A 15284-nucleotide genomic window follows, 5' to 3' on the forward strand; every position below is an offset into this window, starting at 1 on the left:
TATATATATATATACACACACACACATATATATACACGTGTATATATATATATACACACACATATATATACGTGTATATATATATATATACACACACACACACACACACACACATATAAACAGACCTTGGAGGCAGGCCTCAGACTGATGTCTTTCAGATTAAATGTTTCTTCCCAAAAATAATCAGTCCAGATGGCACGATTTAACTTTTTTGTGATTTATGTACCTGGATGACTGAGCTTTCAAACCTTTTTTCTTATTTTATTATTATTTGTGTTAATAAATCAGTCACTCTTCACATCGTTTCATCTTCTGAGCCACAGACAAGAAGAAGTAACGGGTTTCACTTGTTTGAACAGATGATGATGTAATATTTCTAATTTGTACTTTTGTTAAACTTGTACAAGCAGAACTTAAACACGATGAAGGTTCTGTGATTTATACAAGTTCAGGGCCCAATTTTGATTGTTTAGGTTTCCAGTTTCTCATTAAAAGCCTCAAATTAACAAAAACTGTAACATAAAAACTGATTTTATTTTATTTTGGTCGCTCCCTCCGACAGTGAACTGTGTGAATTTTACTAATTTAATCAAAGATGCTGAACCTGCTGCATCCAGGCTGGTTTGTCCGTAACAAACTGAACAAAATATATTTTAATATAAGAAACAAGTTATAAATACAACTTTTTATTTTTACTGTTATATAAATAAAATGTATCATTTTTACAGCATCAAAGTTTATCGTTTCATTTAACTGATCTTTAATCCAGTTTGGACTCACTGATTAGAAGAGTGTTTCTTAAATTCATTTATTTTTAATTAATTTAGAATTTAATTATTTTTAATTAATTTATGTGAGATTTCTGCAGAAGAACTGGACTTAGCTCCACAATGAAACTTTTTAAATGTATAAGTGTTGGACAAACACACGCCCCCAACCATGACAGAACCTCTGCCGTGCCCAACAGAAGACCGATGAGCCTCGTCTTGTTGAACAGAATCAGTTTCTGTAAAACGTTTTGATTTAAAGTCGTTTCACTGAGTCCAGACTCGGAGTGAGGAGGAGATCTGATCAGAGACAACATGCACTCGTTATTAAAAAATCACGACGCTTTAATGTAGAAAAACAGGACGAGAACGACACACTAAGGGTGGGGGGGTGTTCTATACATGACAGGCCCGACAGACGGAGTGCACGCTTCCTGTCTGGTCCAGCCCAGGGGCTCGTCGCGCTCCGACTGGAGGAGGAAACGGTCTGCAGGAAGGAGAATCTGTACACAACAGGAAGGCGTGGGTCTGTTGGAGCTTACGGTCAGTCCATCCCTCCGAGCTCGTGCTGTTTGTACAACTGTGAGACGAGACTCCCTGCAGGAAGAGAACAAAACGAGCAGTGAAACCCGCCTGCAACATGCCTACAACACGCCTGCAGGAACCAATACAAACTGTTATTTATCTGTTGAGGCTGAAACAATCGAAACACAAACGCTGCAGTCGAGTTTGGAGCAGAACTCTGAGGAAGCAGCCACATCGACAGTTTCACGACCATGAATGTCAGATTACTTTGTTTTTATTCAACTTCAACAGTTAAAAAAAAAAAGTTTCATTTCACGACAGATGAGCTCTGAAGCACACAGGGTCTAAAATATACATACATGTTGAAATACAGAGGAGGTCTTTTAATTTGAAAAGGCCTGGTAGCTTCCTGTCGGCGATCATGATTGACTGCAGCCGGTAGCTTCTCTTAGTCCACATGAAAAAGTTTTACAGCCCTCAGTGGACAGACTAAAGAGTCCTTGTTGGTCCAGGAACAACCCAAGAACTGAAGCCTGCCATGAACCGGATCCTGCTGGAACACCAGAGTCTTTGTCCTCTAGTGTCCCTGTCCACTAGTGTCCCTGTCCACAGTGAAACTAGTATTACATTCCCTTAGACTGAGAGGACCCAGAAAGAAGCTAAAAAACCTGCAGCTGTCCATGAGGACAAATGTCTTCAGGAGAAAAGTTTGACGGTCAGACGAGACAAAGCTGAGCTACTGGGACACAAAGACAAGAGGGACATTTGGAGGAGCCCAGGTGAGACTTCCAGACCTGAGAGCACTGAACCAGCTGTCAGGCACGGTGGTGGGAGCATCATGCTGTGGGACAAAGTGGATGGAAGAATCAGAGCTGGTTTTAGATCAAATGAATCAGGTTAGCGTTTGGCTCCTTTGGTTCTCCCCAAAGCCGTGACCCGGTTCTCTGAATAAAATCCGGGTCTGAAACCAGAAAACCAACCGGTTTAAATGAGCTCTACCAGAAGAAGGAGAGACTAAAAGCCTGAGGTCCAGGTCCAGGTCCAGGTGGGACCTGCTGAGGAACATTAACAGCATATTAATGGGTGTATGTAAATATTTGACCCTGTGTGAATCAGAGAAAATCTCGTTTTTTTTAAAACATTGAAGTCGTTTGTTGCAGATTCAAGAACGGTTCCAATAAATCATTAAAAACCTGAAATGATTCTGACGTTCCCGATGAGGGACAGAAACTCCGAGTGAACAGAACTTCCACATCCACACAGAACCCAACACTGAGACAGAACCAGAGCAGCACCACAGCAGAGTCACACAAAAAGCCTGCGGAGCGAGGCGGCAGTGGGAGCAGGAGGGGCAAAGGCCAAGCAGGAAGTGGACCCATCAGCTCGCCCGCAGGAAACGAGCTGCGCCGAGTCCACCGGAACACGTCTGCACACCGCAGCCCGGAACCACCAGCTCTAAAGACCGGGTCAATCAGAACCGAGCTGCAGCTGGCAGAGGTTCTGCTGATAAAAAGCCACAGTCCGGTCGGTGTGTGCGCCTCACAGGACGTCCGTGAGCTCTGAGCACATTTTTGATGATTTGTTGTACAAACTAAACGCAGCGACTGTAAAAACATCTTCGTGTTCTCTGATCAGACTCGCTGGACGTGACTCGGACTCAAAGCTGCAAGACATTTGTGAAAAACTGGTGAACTTTTGGCCGTGCACATTAATTTGTTGCCTCCTTTATGATTGAGGAGAGCAGCACAAAGCTAGTGTCGGAGGCGCTGTGAGCATTGAGGCGCTTTATGATTGAATCTCCAGGGGAACACTTTAGAAACGAAGACCGGCTGATTAGGACCCGTTTTCTCTCTGATCAGTGCCGTTTCTGGACGTGACGCTCGGGGCTGCAGCCTCGGACGGTTCCCGTTCTTGAGACGGGTTGCAGACGTGACAGATCTTCAAATCTGAAGCCGCAGGACTGCGAGGATCCTTTCTTCTTCTTTCTAAATAGAGCTGGGTGGTATGCTGGTTCCTCCCAAAACCGGGTGTTATTTTTGTTATATGAACTTTCCGTAAACCTGCACACCCGTTTAATTAGCCTGAACAACGTTCGGAACACCGCGCTCACCAATAAACTGTTTCACGGGGGACCCTTTTCCTTGCTGCGCCGCTGAACGCGCAGGCAGGAAACAGAGCAGCACAAAGCGAGTGTCGGAGGCGCTGGGCGTGTGGAGACGGACACAAAGTACGGAGCTGCGGCAGATCTCACGGCCGAGGGTGATGCTCAACAAGAACCGACGCCTAAACAGACGGTTTCTGTTGTGGGGAAGTACTTCGGCTTTAAAAGCTCGGATGTTAATCAAACGACGGCGAACTGCCGAGTTACAGCGACCAATTTGTTCCACCACCTCAGCTCAGATCAGATTTGGACCTTCTGAAGATAGTTCAGGTTTAAGAATAATAGCTTTTACTTTTTTTATTTTTAAAGTTCAATAAAAAATTCTATATTTCACTGCAACAGTCCACGTGATTCCTTCAATTCATTAATGACGCTGCCCTGAAAACTACTTCTGGAATAACATTTGTGTGGACCTGAGCGTGTGGGGCGTCATTCCCCTCAACCAGTACAAACTGTGCTTAACACACAGTCAAACACGTGATACTGGTACGATTGTTTAAAATACCGTGATAGAAGACTTTGGTCGTACCGCCCAGCGCTTCTAAAAGATGAGCGATGTGAGTATTTTGCCTGGAAGCCACCGTGCAGCTCTCAGGAACAATAAAAGTTGAATGAATCCTGGTTCTGATCAGCTGACGGCACCGTCTGAACACTTCTAGATGTTTTTATCGTCCTGCTGAGACGGAAACACCTCCTGTCTGAACCTGTCGTTTATGAGACCACAAGTCTGGAGTTCTGACTGGACCGGGTCCAACTGTGATCAAACCCACTCTGCCCTCCTGACTGTGGCTTTACGGCAGGCGGGTCTGTGTGGTTCAGGGTGGGGGGGCTGGAAGCAGTAGGGATGGGGTGTTTGGAAACCAGACAGCAGCGCTCCCACACTCAGCAGCAGCAGGGGTGGTGGAGTTCTTACCTGTGGCCAAGGCCCCCTCTGCCCTGCCCTTCATCCCTCCTCCTCCTCCTCCTCCTGCTCCTATTAATCCTCCTCCTCCCAGACCAGAGCTGCCCAGGGCGTCGGGCACCACAGGGAAGGAGGGCCGATCGCGCCTGTAGGGTTTAGGCTTGAAGGAGAAGTCTTTGTCTTTACCTTTGGAGCCTTTGGGCCGGCCTGCGGTCTTCTTCTTGGACTTGCTGTCCCCCTTCACGCCCAGCAGGGGGTGCACTTCTGAGAACAGAGAGGACAAGGCGCAGAGGTACTGAACATTAAAGTTTAACAGAATAAAGAGGACATGATTTAAGTTTCTGTCTGAAAAAAGGATTCCCGAGGAGAACTGAAAGTTCTGATCAGCATCAGGACCCGTTTCCACGACGCCATTTTTAATCTGAATCCGAACGTTTCAGCCGTCGACACGGATTCTCTGACGTTTTAATCCAGGACTCAACGTGGACCTTTTTTAAACTCCTGGAATCATTTTACTTACCTGGAAGCAGGAGCGCCAGGTAAGTTTACATTTCCTCTCATCTTTTTTAGATTAATCATTTAAAGTAACTCCGCCTCCTCGTCAGTCCAAACAAGCCTTTCATGCTCCAGATGAGCAAAACACAAAGATCACAGCGCCAACTAGTGGCCTGACATGAAAACTACAGCGAGTTCAACGTCTTTTTATGGTTTCGTCTAAGCGGCGCTCTCAATCGCAGCGTTTCCATGGCAACGTGTAACATTTTTACAGCCAACATCAGAGAACCTGTGTCGCTCTGGGCCCCAGATATAAAACCTGAGGGCAGTTCTGTTGTTCAGATGTGGTCTCACCGTCGCTGGGCACCCCCTGCAGCTCGATGTTGGTGGTCCGGGCCTTCTTCTTGGCTGGACCCCCCTCAGACGAAGGCTGCCGCTGCTTCTTGTCGCCGCCGGCCGACGCGTCCTCCGTAGCACCGGGCTGGACCGAGGTGTCCGGTGGAGGACCGAAGGGGTTCTCCTCCGGGTCTTCGACCTCGGGGGCGATGGGCAGGTACAGCAGGGCCTTGTTGTCCTCCAACTCCTCATCACTGCAGGAACAAACATGGAAGAGGCCCACTTATAATATAATATAATATAACTTAATTTGATTTAATCTCTGCTGAAGCAGCAGTTGGAGCATGGAGAGTAGACGTCAAGTTTAATCGTGTATTTACCTGCATTAAATCTGCAGGACTTAAGACCACGTTCAAAACAACACTAATCCGTCACAGTGACTGAGAAGTTTAATCCATGAATACTCCATTAATCATCAGTTTAAAAGGTCATTTGATTTCTGCAGACCGACCCAAAGTTGGTCCTGACCACAGCTTTGAGAAGTATTAACTAAAGATTTTGCTGACTCAAAGTGGAACTTGGAGGTTTGTTCTCTTGTAGCTTTTATGTGTCCTCACCTGCTGCAGAAAGCAACAATAGGATCAACAGAAGTCACGTCCACCTCCTCGTCCTCTGCAGCGTCTGCGCCTGCAGCGTGAACACAGGTTTTTATCTGTGAGGCTTCAGGGGAAATCATGAGAAGGTCAAACAGAAAACAGGCGGTGGTTCAACCTGTCTGCTCAGGTTCGCTCTTATCCTCATCCTCAATGTCGAACTCAGACTCCCGCTCCTCGTACTCCACGTTCTCATCCAGCTCTTTAAAGTCTGGGGCGAAGGCGCTCCAGTTTTCCTGTAGAAAACCAAACAGTTTGCGTAAAAATTAACAAAAAGCTACATCGGTTCAGATTAAAGCTCAAAGTTTGAGGTTCAGTTTTCTTTTTTTGATTTTGTGTGATGTCATTTTTGCTCATTGCCTACTTACTACTTGGTTCTGAGCCCAAATGGACACGACTCCACTGGAGATGGAGGCAATGATCGGTCGAACAGGGTGCCACTGGAATCATTTAAAGGTGAGAGGAGTAAGTTAGCCTCTCAGGGCATCAACAGACGTGTTAATGCAACAGTTTTGGTTTGCTGATATTCTTACTGCAACGTCCAGGAGAAGCTCTCCTCTGGTGCCGTGCAGAATCTTCACCAGGTTCCCGATGCTCTTCTCCCAGATGTAGAGGGCGTGCTGTCGGGCCGAACCAGCCACGATGTACTCGCCATCCCCCGAGAAGCAGCAGCGCTTCCAGGGAGTCCTGGTCACAGAAAACCCACCAAGTCGACACAAAACCAGGAGAGAGATGAGCTCTGAAACATCAGGACTCAGATGATATAAAGGAAAAATCCACATGTTCCTATAAACACGTCAGTCCCCCCCACCCCCCAAAAAGTCAATCTTGTCTGCAAAACCTTAACAGAAGAATTTCTCAGATTCTCCTAAATGAAAATTCTCTGAAAGTTGTCTGCAGTTTAATACACTTTATTTATATTATATTATTGTTTTATTTATTTGTTTAGCGTATAGCTTAGATCCTTTTTATAGTTTATATTTTTGCTATTTTTGGGTGTAACTGAGATCTTGAGTACACAATTTCGTTCCACCTCATGTACCACATGTGATGCGAATGACAATAAAGTCACCTTGAACCTAAAGATAAATCCATAAATTATAAATATTACTGATAAAAAAAAACAACAATATTCTCAACAAACTTCATGTAGTCTGACAGCGTCCCGTGCAGACGTACCTGTTGACCAGGTCCTGTAGTTTCTGCATGGGTTCTGGTTCCCCATCTCGGCCACAGGTCAGGATTTCTCTGCCGTCATAGACCCTGATGATCCGGTCTGCTGTGTTGATCAGGAAGCAGCTGCATGAAGACACAAGGCGAGAGGACAAAAACAAAGATTCAGGTCAAACGCATCTTTCAGCTGAACGTTTTCTCCCTCGTTGTGGTTACGGACGACTCCAAACACGCAAGAGCTCAAACTGAGAAATCCACATCATCTTCATCAGTCTAGGTTCTGAGACAGGAAGATCTCCACCATCTCACCTGCCCTTGCGTGCAAACTCGATGGATTTGATGGCAGTGGTGTTGCTGGTGCCAGTTGTCACTCTGAACGAAGCCACCAACTCCTGAGTGTTTGTGTTCAACACCAGAATCTGCAACAACAGAAGAGGAGAAACAACCAAAACATCATGAGGCTGCCCGTTTCTAATCTGAGCTCAAGAGGAGACGGACTTGAAAATCAGGCACCGCCCATAAGACACTTGCAAACTTAGTGCGTGCACGTTTAACTTTGTGCGTGCACGTTTTTCATTTGGTAGCGACTTCAAACATCTCAAACATGGAAATTGTGACATTTTTCATATGAAGTTGTCGGTCAGAGTTGCTGACCTTTCCTTTGGCGTTGCCGGTGTAAATATATTCTCCTCGCCGGTCAAAAGCTGCCACTACGTTTAAGTCTGAGTCATCGTCTACGGGCAGGATGACATGTTTGGAGTCTGACAGCGTCAACAGGACCGGCGCTGACTTCATGGGACACACTAATACCTTGTCCCTGAAATACAAACACAATTTCTTTAAAAGATAAATATTTGACAGAGTCTGAAACAAAAACTATCATGAGGTCTTCTTTCTGGTTAAATCCAACTATCAGAGACACTCACATGTCTCTAGGATGACACTGCAGTTTCAGGATGGGGGAGGGAAAGCGGAACCTCTGGTCACAGTCTCCAGTCAGGACGTCCCACTGTGAGACGATGTTGTCTGTAGAAGCACTCACCAGCTTGTGGCCGTCTCGACTCCAACTGGACACACAAATATAAACAATCGTTTAACAGTCATGTGCCACTAAATTTGAACAGTCCCAACAAATCAGTTTGAAAATCAATGTCAAGTTAAGAAACAACTCTTATGAACAAGAATCACATAATTATGTTTTAATGGCTAAAATAAAGTATCAAAAAGGAATAAACGGTGGCTCAGTTGGCAGAGCTGCTGCCTCTCAGTGAGAAGGTCACCAGGAGGGAGGGATGGATGGAAAGCAATAAAGAGTTAACTGTTGGTTGTATTTTAAAAAACTGTGATTACAAATATCACTGCGAAGAGTTACAGTTAAAGTGTGAACGTGAGAGACTGAATAACATTTCTTACCATAAGGAGCAGACTGGGTGGATGTGTGCGCTGATAATTTTGGCGATTCCCCGTGTGAGGAAGTCCCAGATGACAATGCGGCCGTCGTTGCACCCCACAGCCAGGAGGGTGCCCCAGCGGTTGAAGGTGCAGGTGAGAGCCATGCTGATACAGTCCAGAGTCCCATCTGCCTCCTGTCCACAGACACAAATACAGAGTTTACATTTCTGATGAGACACAGAGAACGTTCCCAAAATCAGGGGCTCCAACTGAACGTGATGTGTGTTTATTACCCAAAGCTATTTTAATTACTCATCAAAATCACATGTAGGTAATAGGCTGCACCGATTGCAGTTTTCTGGCCGATCACTGATTTCTAAAAAGTCTGACCTGCTGATTCCTATTTTGGCCGATACACATTTGTTTTATAAGCGACACTGTCAGGTGTTATAAGGTCACAACGTAACTTCAATTTTCCAGTATTATTTTATTGAAAAACATACGCTTGAACAATATCCTAGAAACAATACAAACTTGTTTTAACTGGTCATGAGGTAGTGCTCTGAAATATAAATGACGTTCAGACAATTGTTAAAACGAAAAAAATCTGTAAAATCGGTTTCTCATGCAAGTATCAGCCGATTTCCCTAAATTAAGGAAATCGGGGCCAATTTATCGGTGCACCCCTAGTAGGTAATGCTGGCGACTTACCTCTGGATAGTTCTGCCCGAACGACTCTAAAAGAAAAACGATACAAATATATACATTTCCACAAGTAAACAGTCATATAAAAGCAGCTAATTAGAAAGTATAAAATGCATTTTAGAAATCCTAAGATATTAAACAGAACTGTAACATGTCACAATGATAAACTCAACACATGCAGTGTAAATATGAACATGATATTTAAGTTATTTAAGTGTTAAATAAAACAACAAAAAACACATCAACACTTGAAAATATTACTGTTTGGAAACTGATGATATGAACAAGGCTCAGGAATTATGCCCAGTACTAGAAAGCTGTAAAACTAGACTTGATTCACTTTAAACCTGATTATTAAACCTGCTTAAAGATATGCAAAATATTGTTTACATTTTAAAATCGAGAAGTCAACAGTACCAATCTTTAGCTTTATCCATTATGATTTAAGAATAAACGTGTTTTTTTTAACAGTAAAGTTTCTGCTCATCATCTGATGAACAAACTGCGTTACTATTATTTAATAACTGGTTATAAACAGGGAACATAAAGAAAATATATATTAAACATTCAGGCTGTTTCTATTTTAACATCACTGAGAAGCTAACGGAAGCTAAATAAATCTTGTTTCACTTCCATAAACATTTATAACTATAAAAAATATCAAAACAGTGTGCACCTTTAGTTTAACACGTTTACTGTCACTAATCCACATTTTAGTGAATTAACTCGTATTTTAGCTGCTAATGCTAACTCAGGATGCTAACCATAACAAGTTCCTGAGCGCTGAACGTAAACTGAGAAGTAAAAACGCAAAAATGAATTATCTTCTGGTATTTACCGAGCAGCTCTAGATTCATGTCTGGATATCCAAGAGTCCAAAGTCTGAAAATTACTTGATTTTTTAGAATATTTTACAGATTTTTCTATCGTTTTCCTTCACATCTGCAGCAACTATCGAAGGCTGATGGAGCCTGTGAGGACCCAAAACATGGAGGCCGAAGAAGTGCCTGAACCAAAAACAAGCAACCGGTTAGAAAATATTTATTTCCGCTTTTTCTTTAGATAGAATTTTAAAAAAGTAGCTGCGAAAAACACAAATTTCACGTATTATACACAATAAAAACACTACCGTAAACTTTGTCATGATCAATTAGTATGAACAACTTTTTCTGTTCTAAAGTTTTGCACACTTTGGAAGTAAAGTTTAAAAATAATAATCACCAGGTCTTTTTTTAAGTAGTTAAAATCAAACCTCAGACGAAAATCGAAACGAAACGTCGACGTGGTATTGTTTTATTTTCATATGTTTTAATGTTAAAAAAAAGAACGGTACATATCAGCCAGGAGCTGATGAACAAATGCACTGATAATGATCATCAGTGTGGATTCAGAGGAGCACACAGTAACACAACACCAAGACGGAAAGACATCAGCAATGACCTTAGAAAAGCAGCTGTCACTGTCTGCCAGTTTGGAAGGGGTCAAAGGTCATGTCCGTCGTTCTACAGAAAGAAATGCGTGCACATCTGCTCACAGACTCATGTTCATGTTTGTGGTGATGTTCAATGTTTTATGTTATGAGTGCTTAGTGTATATTTAGTTGATGTTTTTCTTAGTTCATATCTTAGATGTTATTACTGTTTTTCTTATACATTTTATTGTTGGATGTAACTGGGACCCTGTGTACATAATTTCGCTCCACCACATGTACCACATGAGGTGCGAATGACAATAAAGAAACTCTGACTCTGACTCTGAAATTCAAAAGCAGAAAATATTTAGGACAGCAGACAATTCACCCCACAGGTCAGACCGTGCAATGCTCTGAAACATAATTTCTGTAGTCCTCAGTAAGCAGGTCAAAGGTCAAAGAATACAGGCCACAGACAGACTCATCCAGATTCTTGTACTTGGTTAAAATGTTTATTTTTAATATTTGTTTAATAAACTCTTCTTGATCCTTGTCCTGTCATTGGTCTGTATTATGACGTCATTATTTGCATTAAATTTGTTCTTAAAGCCACATCTGTCTCAGAAACACCAGCTGGACTTTATGTTTTTTATGAAGTTCAAACCCCGGAGACGTGTCTCTGCTGCTGATGCAGGATCCGGGGAAACATCCGGAGCGCGAGCGTCATCAACGGCCTCAGGTAACTTCCTGTTTTCACAATAAAAGCCCAAATCAGGTGAACCAGAAACCTGATATTAAAAAGTGAAACTTTTCAAAACAAATAAACTGAGACGTTGTTTTTGTGAAATTAAATTAGAAATTTGATTTTTCTTTTCACCGGACAACAGTAAAAACAGGTCTCTCTTGTAAATGAGTCCTCGAGGCTCAATGGGACTAACCTGTAGAAATAAAGGTTGAGTTGAACTGAGTTGAAAAATAACATAATGAATAATCGCTGCTTTAATTTCCACACATTATCTAACTATAATTAGTTTCTTATAGAATTTCATGAATAAAAATGTTTATTCTGTATACAGCAGTGAAGCTCATTTTACGAATACAAGAAGTTATAGTTTGTTTAATTTATAATTGTTTTCATAATAAAATTTTAAAATCTGAAGTTTTTTTTTGTCACATAAGTTCATCCATCCACCCGCCCATCATCTTTACCCACTTCTTTCTTTCTGGGTGACTGTGTGAGAGGTGGGGGACACTCTGGACAGGTCTCCAGTCCATCACAGGGACACAGAGACAAATGAGACAAACAAACATTCACTCTCTCACCTAGGGACAGTTTAGAGTTACCAGTCAGCCTAACATGTTTTTGGTCTGTGGGAGGAAACCGGAGCACCCAGAGACCGATTCGGTACCTCAGAGACATTTTCCAGCTCATCTTGGGGATCCAAAGGTGTTCCCAGACCAGAGAAGATTAACAATCCTTCCAGCAAGTTCTGGGTCTGCCTTGGGGCCTACTACCTGTACGCCCTCTCTACCCCGAGCTCCCCCCGGGGGACGGAGCTCCTCCTCCTGTCTCTCAGGCTGAGCCCAGCCCTCCTATGAAAGAAGCTCATTTCTGCTGCTTGGATCCAGGATCTGGTTCCGTTATTCTTGATCCAAACCTCATGACCACAGGTGAGAGTGGGAGCATAAACAGACCAGTAAACCCTGAGCTTTGCCTTTTGACTGTGCTCTTTCTTCACCACGAATGACCAAAGCAACATCCTCGTTACTGAGGATGAGGCCCTGATCTGTTGATCTATGTCCATTCAGCTGATTGTCTCAATAAAGTTATTTTTTATTTTATCTGTATTTATTTATAAATGTAATTCTGTACTTTATTGAGAAATTTTGCCTGCAAAATAATTTCTATATTTTTATTTTATTTTGCTTGTTGTCATTCATGTTTATCTTTGTAAAACTTTTGTTTATGAATGTCAATTTTTTTTCCCAAACTTTGTTCTGTTTTGTAAATGATTTTTAACTTGAGTCTTTTTATTATATAAGTGATGCGTTTTTTAACCATATGATATTAATTTCCAAACATTAAAACTGCACATTGTAGAGTGGCCTTTTATTGTGGTCAGCCTAAGGCTCACCTGTGCAATAATGTCTAATCAGCATCTTGATATGTCACACCTGAGAGGTGGATGGATCATCTCAGCAAAGGAGAAGGGCTCACTAACACACGTGCACAAGTCTGTGAACAATATTAGAAAGAAGGTCTTACATAAAGAAGTTTTAGATCTTCGAGTTCAGCTCATGAAAAACTGGAGCAAAAACAAAAGTGTTGTTTATATTGTTGTTCTTTTTTTATTATATCTGAAACGTACAATGCAAAGAAAACAAGATAAATAATGTTTTAAGTGTTTCATTAAAACAATTTATGTTTCCAATTATGTTGTTTTTGCATGAACACATCACAAATGATTTGTCCATTATGGTACAATGTTGAAACTTTTAACTTTCTTTAATTTTTTAATATTGATATTATTAAAGTGTCTCATTTCAAATTTCCTACCAGATACAATAAAAAATCGCAGCACGGTGGCGCAACTGGTAGAGCTGCTGCCTCTCAGCGAGCAGGTCCCCGGTTCAAATCCCGGTCCAGGGCCCTTCAGTGTGGAGTTTGCATGTTCTCTCCGTGCTGTGTGGGTTTTCTCCAGGTGCTCCAGTTTCCTCCCACAGACCAAAAACATGTATGTCAGACTGACTGATAACTCTAAATTGTCCATAGGTGTGAATGGTTGTTTGTCTCGGTGTGTCCCTGTGATGGACTGGAGACCTGTCCAGGTGTCCCCCGCCCCTCGCACAGTGACCGCTGGACCTGGGCACTGGCGACCACCGTGACCCAAAATGGAAGAAGTGGGTAAAAGATGATGGATATGATAAAAATGTAGACACTGTGGATGTGTAAGAGCTATAAAATTATTTTTCATGACGTCCAACGTGTTTCAAATTGATACGAACATGTTGTTTTTGTCTGTCGTTTTGTTGTTTTACTAATAAAACCAAAGACCATCAGGTGCTGTTTCTAAAACTACAGGAACAAATGATAAACTACGTGTTTTATAATAAAAACAATTCACAGTCGTAGAGTTTATGGGTGTTCTGATGCACGCTCAATAATCCAGGTAGAAAAATATAACAAGATTAACACATTAAACTTGTTTTAAACAATAATCTTGTTACAAACAGGAAGTGCAGCAGAACAGAAGAATCACAAACTGAACCCTGAAATAAAATGAAGCTTTGATCATGATCTAAGGAAAGCTTCTTTTTTTTTTTGTTGTTGTTGTTGAGGAAAATCAGTGGATTTGTAAGCTTTTATTTTGAAGGTCTGTAACGGAAGCGCGGCTCGTTGTTGTTTGACCGCGTGTGTGTTGGCGTGTGCGCGCGCGTGCTCAAGGCGCCACGTCGGCAGAAGCTGTTGTAGAGCAGAGGACCAGAGCAGTGGCTCCGCAGAAAGTGCGGAGAAGAAGTTAAAAACCTGCGGGTCTGACGCGTGAAAACCCCGCAGCAGCTGCTGCGTTCACTTCCACACAGAAAAGTCTGTGAACACAAGAACTGACGCCAGGGGCTGCTGCTGGAGGCTCAGGTTTCTCTCAGGTGTGTTGGAGGGACAAACATCATGGTGAAGGTAAGAACTCAGGTGTGTCTCGACTAGTTTAACTCTTACCCGCGTGCACGTGACTTTCAGGTGCACGAGATGATGTGGACGTCCTAAAAGCTCTGCCTCAAATCTAAAACCCAGAAGATAAAAAGTCAGGAAGTCTGGAGATGGTTCCAGAAGAACAACCTGGAAGGAGTTTAATTTTTATGATAAATGTTGAATAAATCCTCAGAGCGCATCTTAAATAAAATCACAAAGTTTTCACCACAGCAGAATTTAAAGTCCTGCATCCAGGAAGTCTGGGAAAACATTTCTCTAATTTTATTCCCAGTTCCAACATTTCTGGGGAAAAATCTGTTATTTTTATATTAATAAAATCTAAAAAATGGAAACACTTGCAGTTTTGGACACAAAACAAACCCTTTGAGAGCAGTGAAGTTTAAAAATGTGCTTTTAAAAGTTCACGTTTATAAAATGCATGTTGGCAACAGTTTGCAGATCTTCTCACTCCGAGTTATGTTTTACCAAATAAACGTCATAAACTCATAACTCAAACTTTTCATCACAGAAAATGTTTCAATGTGAGTGTAGGAAAGTGTCATGGCCGACGTTCCTATTAAACACAAACTTTGTTGTTGTTGAAACACTGAAGGATCAGCGGAGTCAATAAAACTCTTTGTCTTATTAGAATCAACCAGTTTGAATAAATAAATAAACCAGTTTGGAAACATCTGCAGCTCCACGCTGCAGGACTCGTTCATCTTCCTCTTCTGCTCAAATGCAGAAAGAATCTGAGCCAACGGCCGCAGAATTACCCAATTCCCAGGCGGCACGAGTCTGCTTCACATTTAGGAGCCGACTTCAGCTGAACTCGTTGCTCCAACCCAGAGTGAGTTCTGACCAGCAGAACCTTCTCGGCTGCGTGTTGGACTCCTTAACAAAAATATGTTCTCCATGCAGGAGCAGAAAACACGAGGGTCACAGAGACTCCTCCGAACTGTGACGAAAGGAACGGTTCTGCAACGTTCTAAAGACATTTGACAGCTCCTGCATGAAGTCCAGCATATTGTCTCCCCTTGGTTCTCCTCTTGGTACTCTCCTTGGTTCTCCTCTTGG

At 42.4% G+C, this 15284-nt stretch overlaps 2 protein-coding genes across 2 annotated transcripts in view; one reads left to right on the forward strand and one right to left on the reverse strand.

The window, feature by feature from the left end:
• Window positions 1-1111: 1111 nt before the first annotated feature.
• rbbp5 (retinoblastoma binding protein 5) lies at window positions 1112-10096 on the reverse strand. Its single transcript, XM_037679733.1, has 14 exons — window positions 9947-10096; window positions 9115-9140; window positions 8425-8597; window positions 7938-8078; window positions 7666-7828; window positions 7321-7430; window positions 7018-7137; window positions 6372-6525; window positions 6207-6278; window positions 5957-6074; window positions 5803-5872; window positions 5204-5439; window positions 4541-4618; window positions 1112-1364 (listed from the first exon to the last, which is right to left on the reverse strand). The coding sequence occupies exons 1-14, from the start codon at window positions 9963-9965 to the stop codon at window positions 1312-1314; spliced, it is 1533 nt and encodes a 510-aa protein (XP_037535661.1). The 5' UTR covers window positions 9966-10096; the 3' UTR covers window positions 1112-1311.
• Window positions 10097-13969: 3873 nt separating this feature from the next.
• The window catches only part of zgc:153675 (uncharacterized protein LOC768179 homolog), a 4287-nt gene continuing 2972 nt past the window's right edge, over window positions 13970-15284 (forward strand). Inside the window, exon 1 of the mRNA XM_037679734.1 lies at window positions 13970-14195. Coding sequence (XP_037535662.1) covers window positions 14187-14195 — 9 coding nt within the window. The 5' untranslated portion in view covers window positions 13970-14186. The remainder of the gene's footprint in view (window positions 14196-15284) is intronic.

Source organism: Nematolebias whitei, chromosome 7, assembly GCF_014905685.2.
Source record: "Nematolebias whitei isolate Nwh7 chromosome 7, NemWhi1, whole genome shotgun sequence".
Taxonomy (NCBI): domain Eukaryota; kingdom Metazoa; phylum Chordata; class Actinopteri; order Cyprinodontiformes; family Rivulidae; genus Nematolebias; species Nematolebias whitei.

Coding starts and splice junctions, on each gene's coding strand:
- rbbp5 (XM_037679733.1), bottom strand. Junction 8,598..9,114: donor TCGGGCAGAACTATCCAGAG/GTAAGTCGCCAG, acceptor GTCTGTGGACAG/GAGGCAGATGGGACTCTGGA. Junction 8,079..8,424: donor CACCCAGTCTGCTCCTTATG/GTAAGAAATGTT, acceptor TTGTGTGTCCAG/TTGGAGTCGAGACGGCCACA.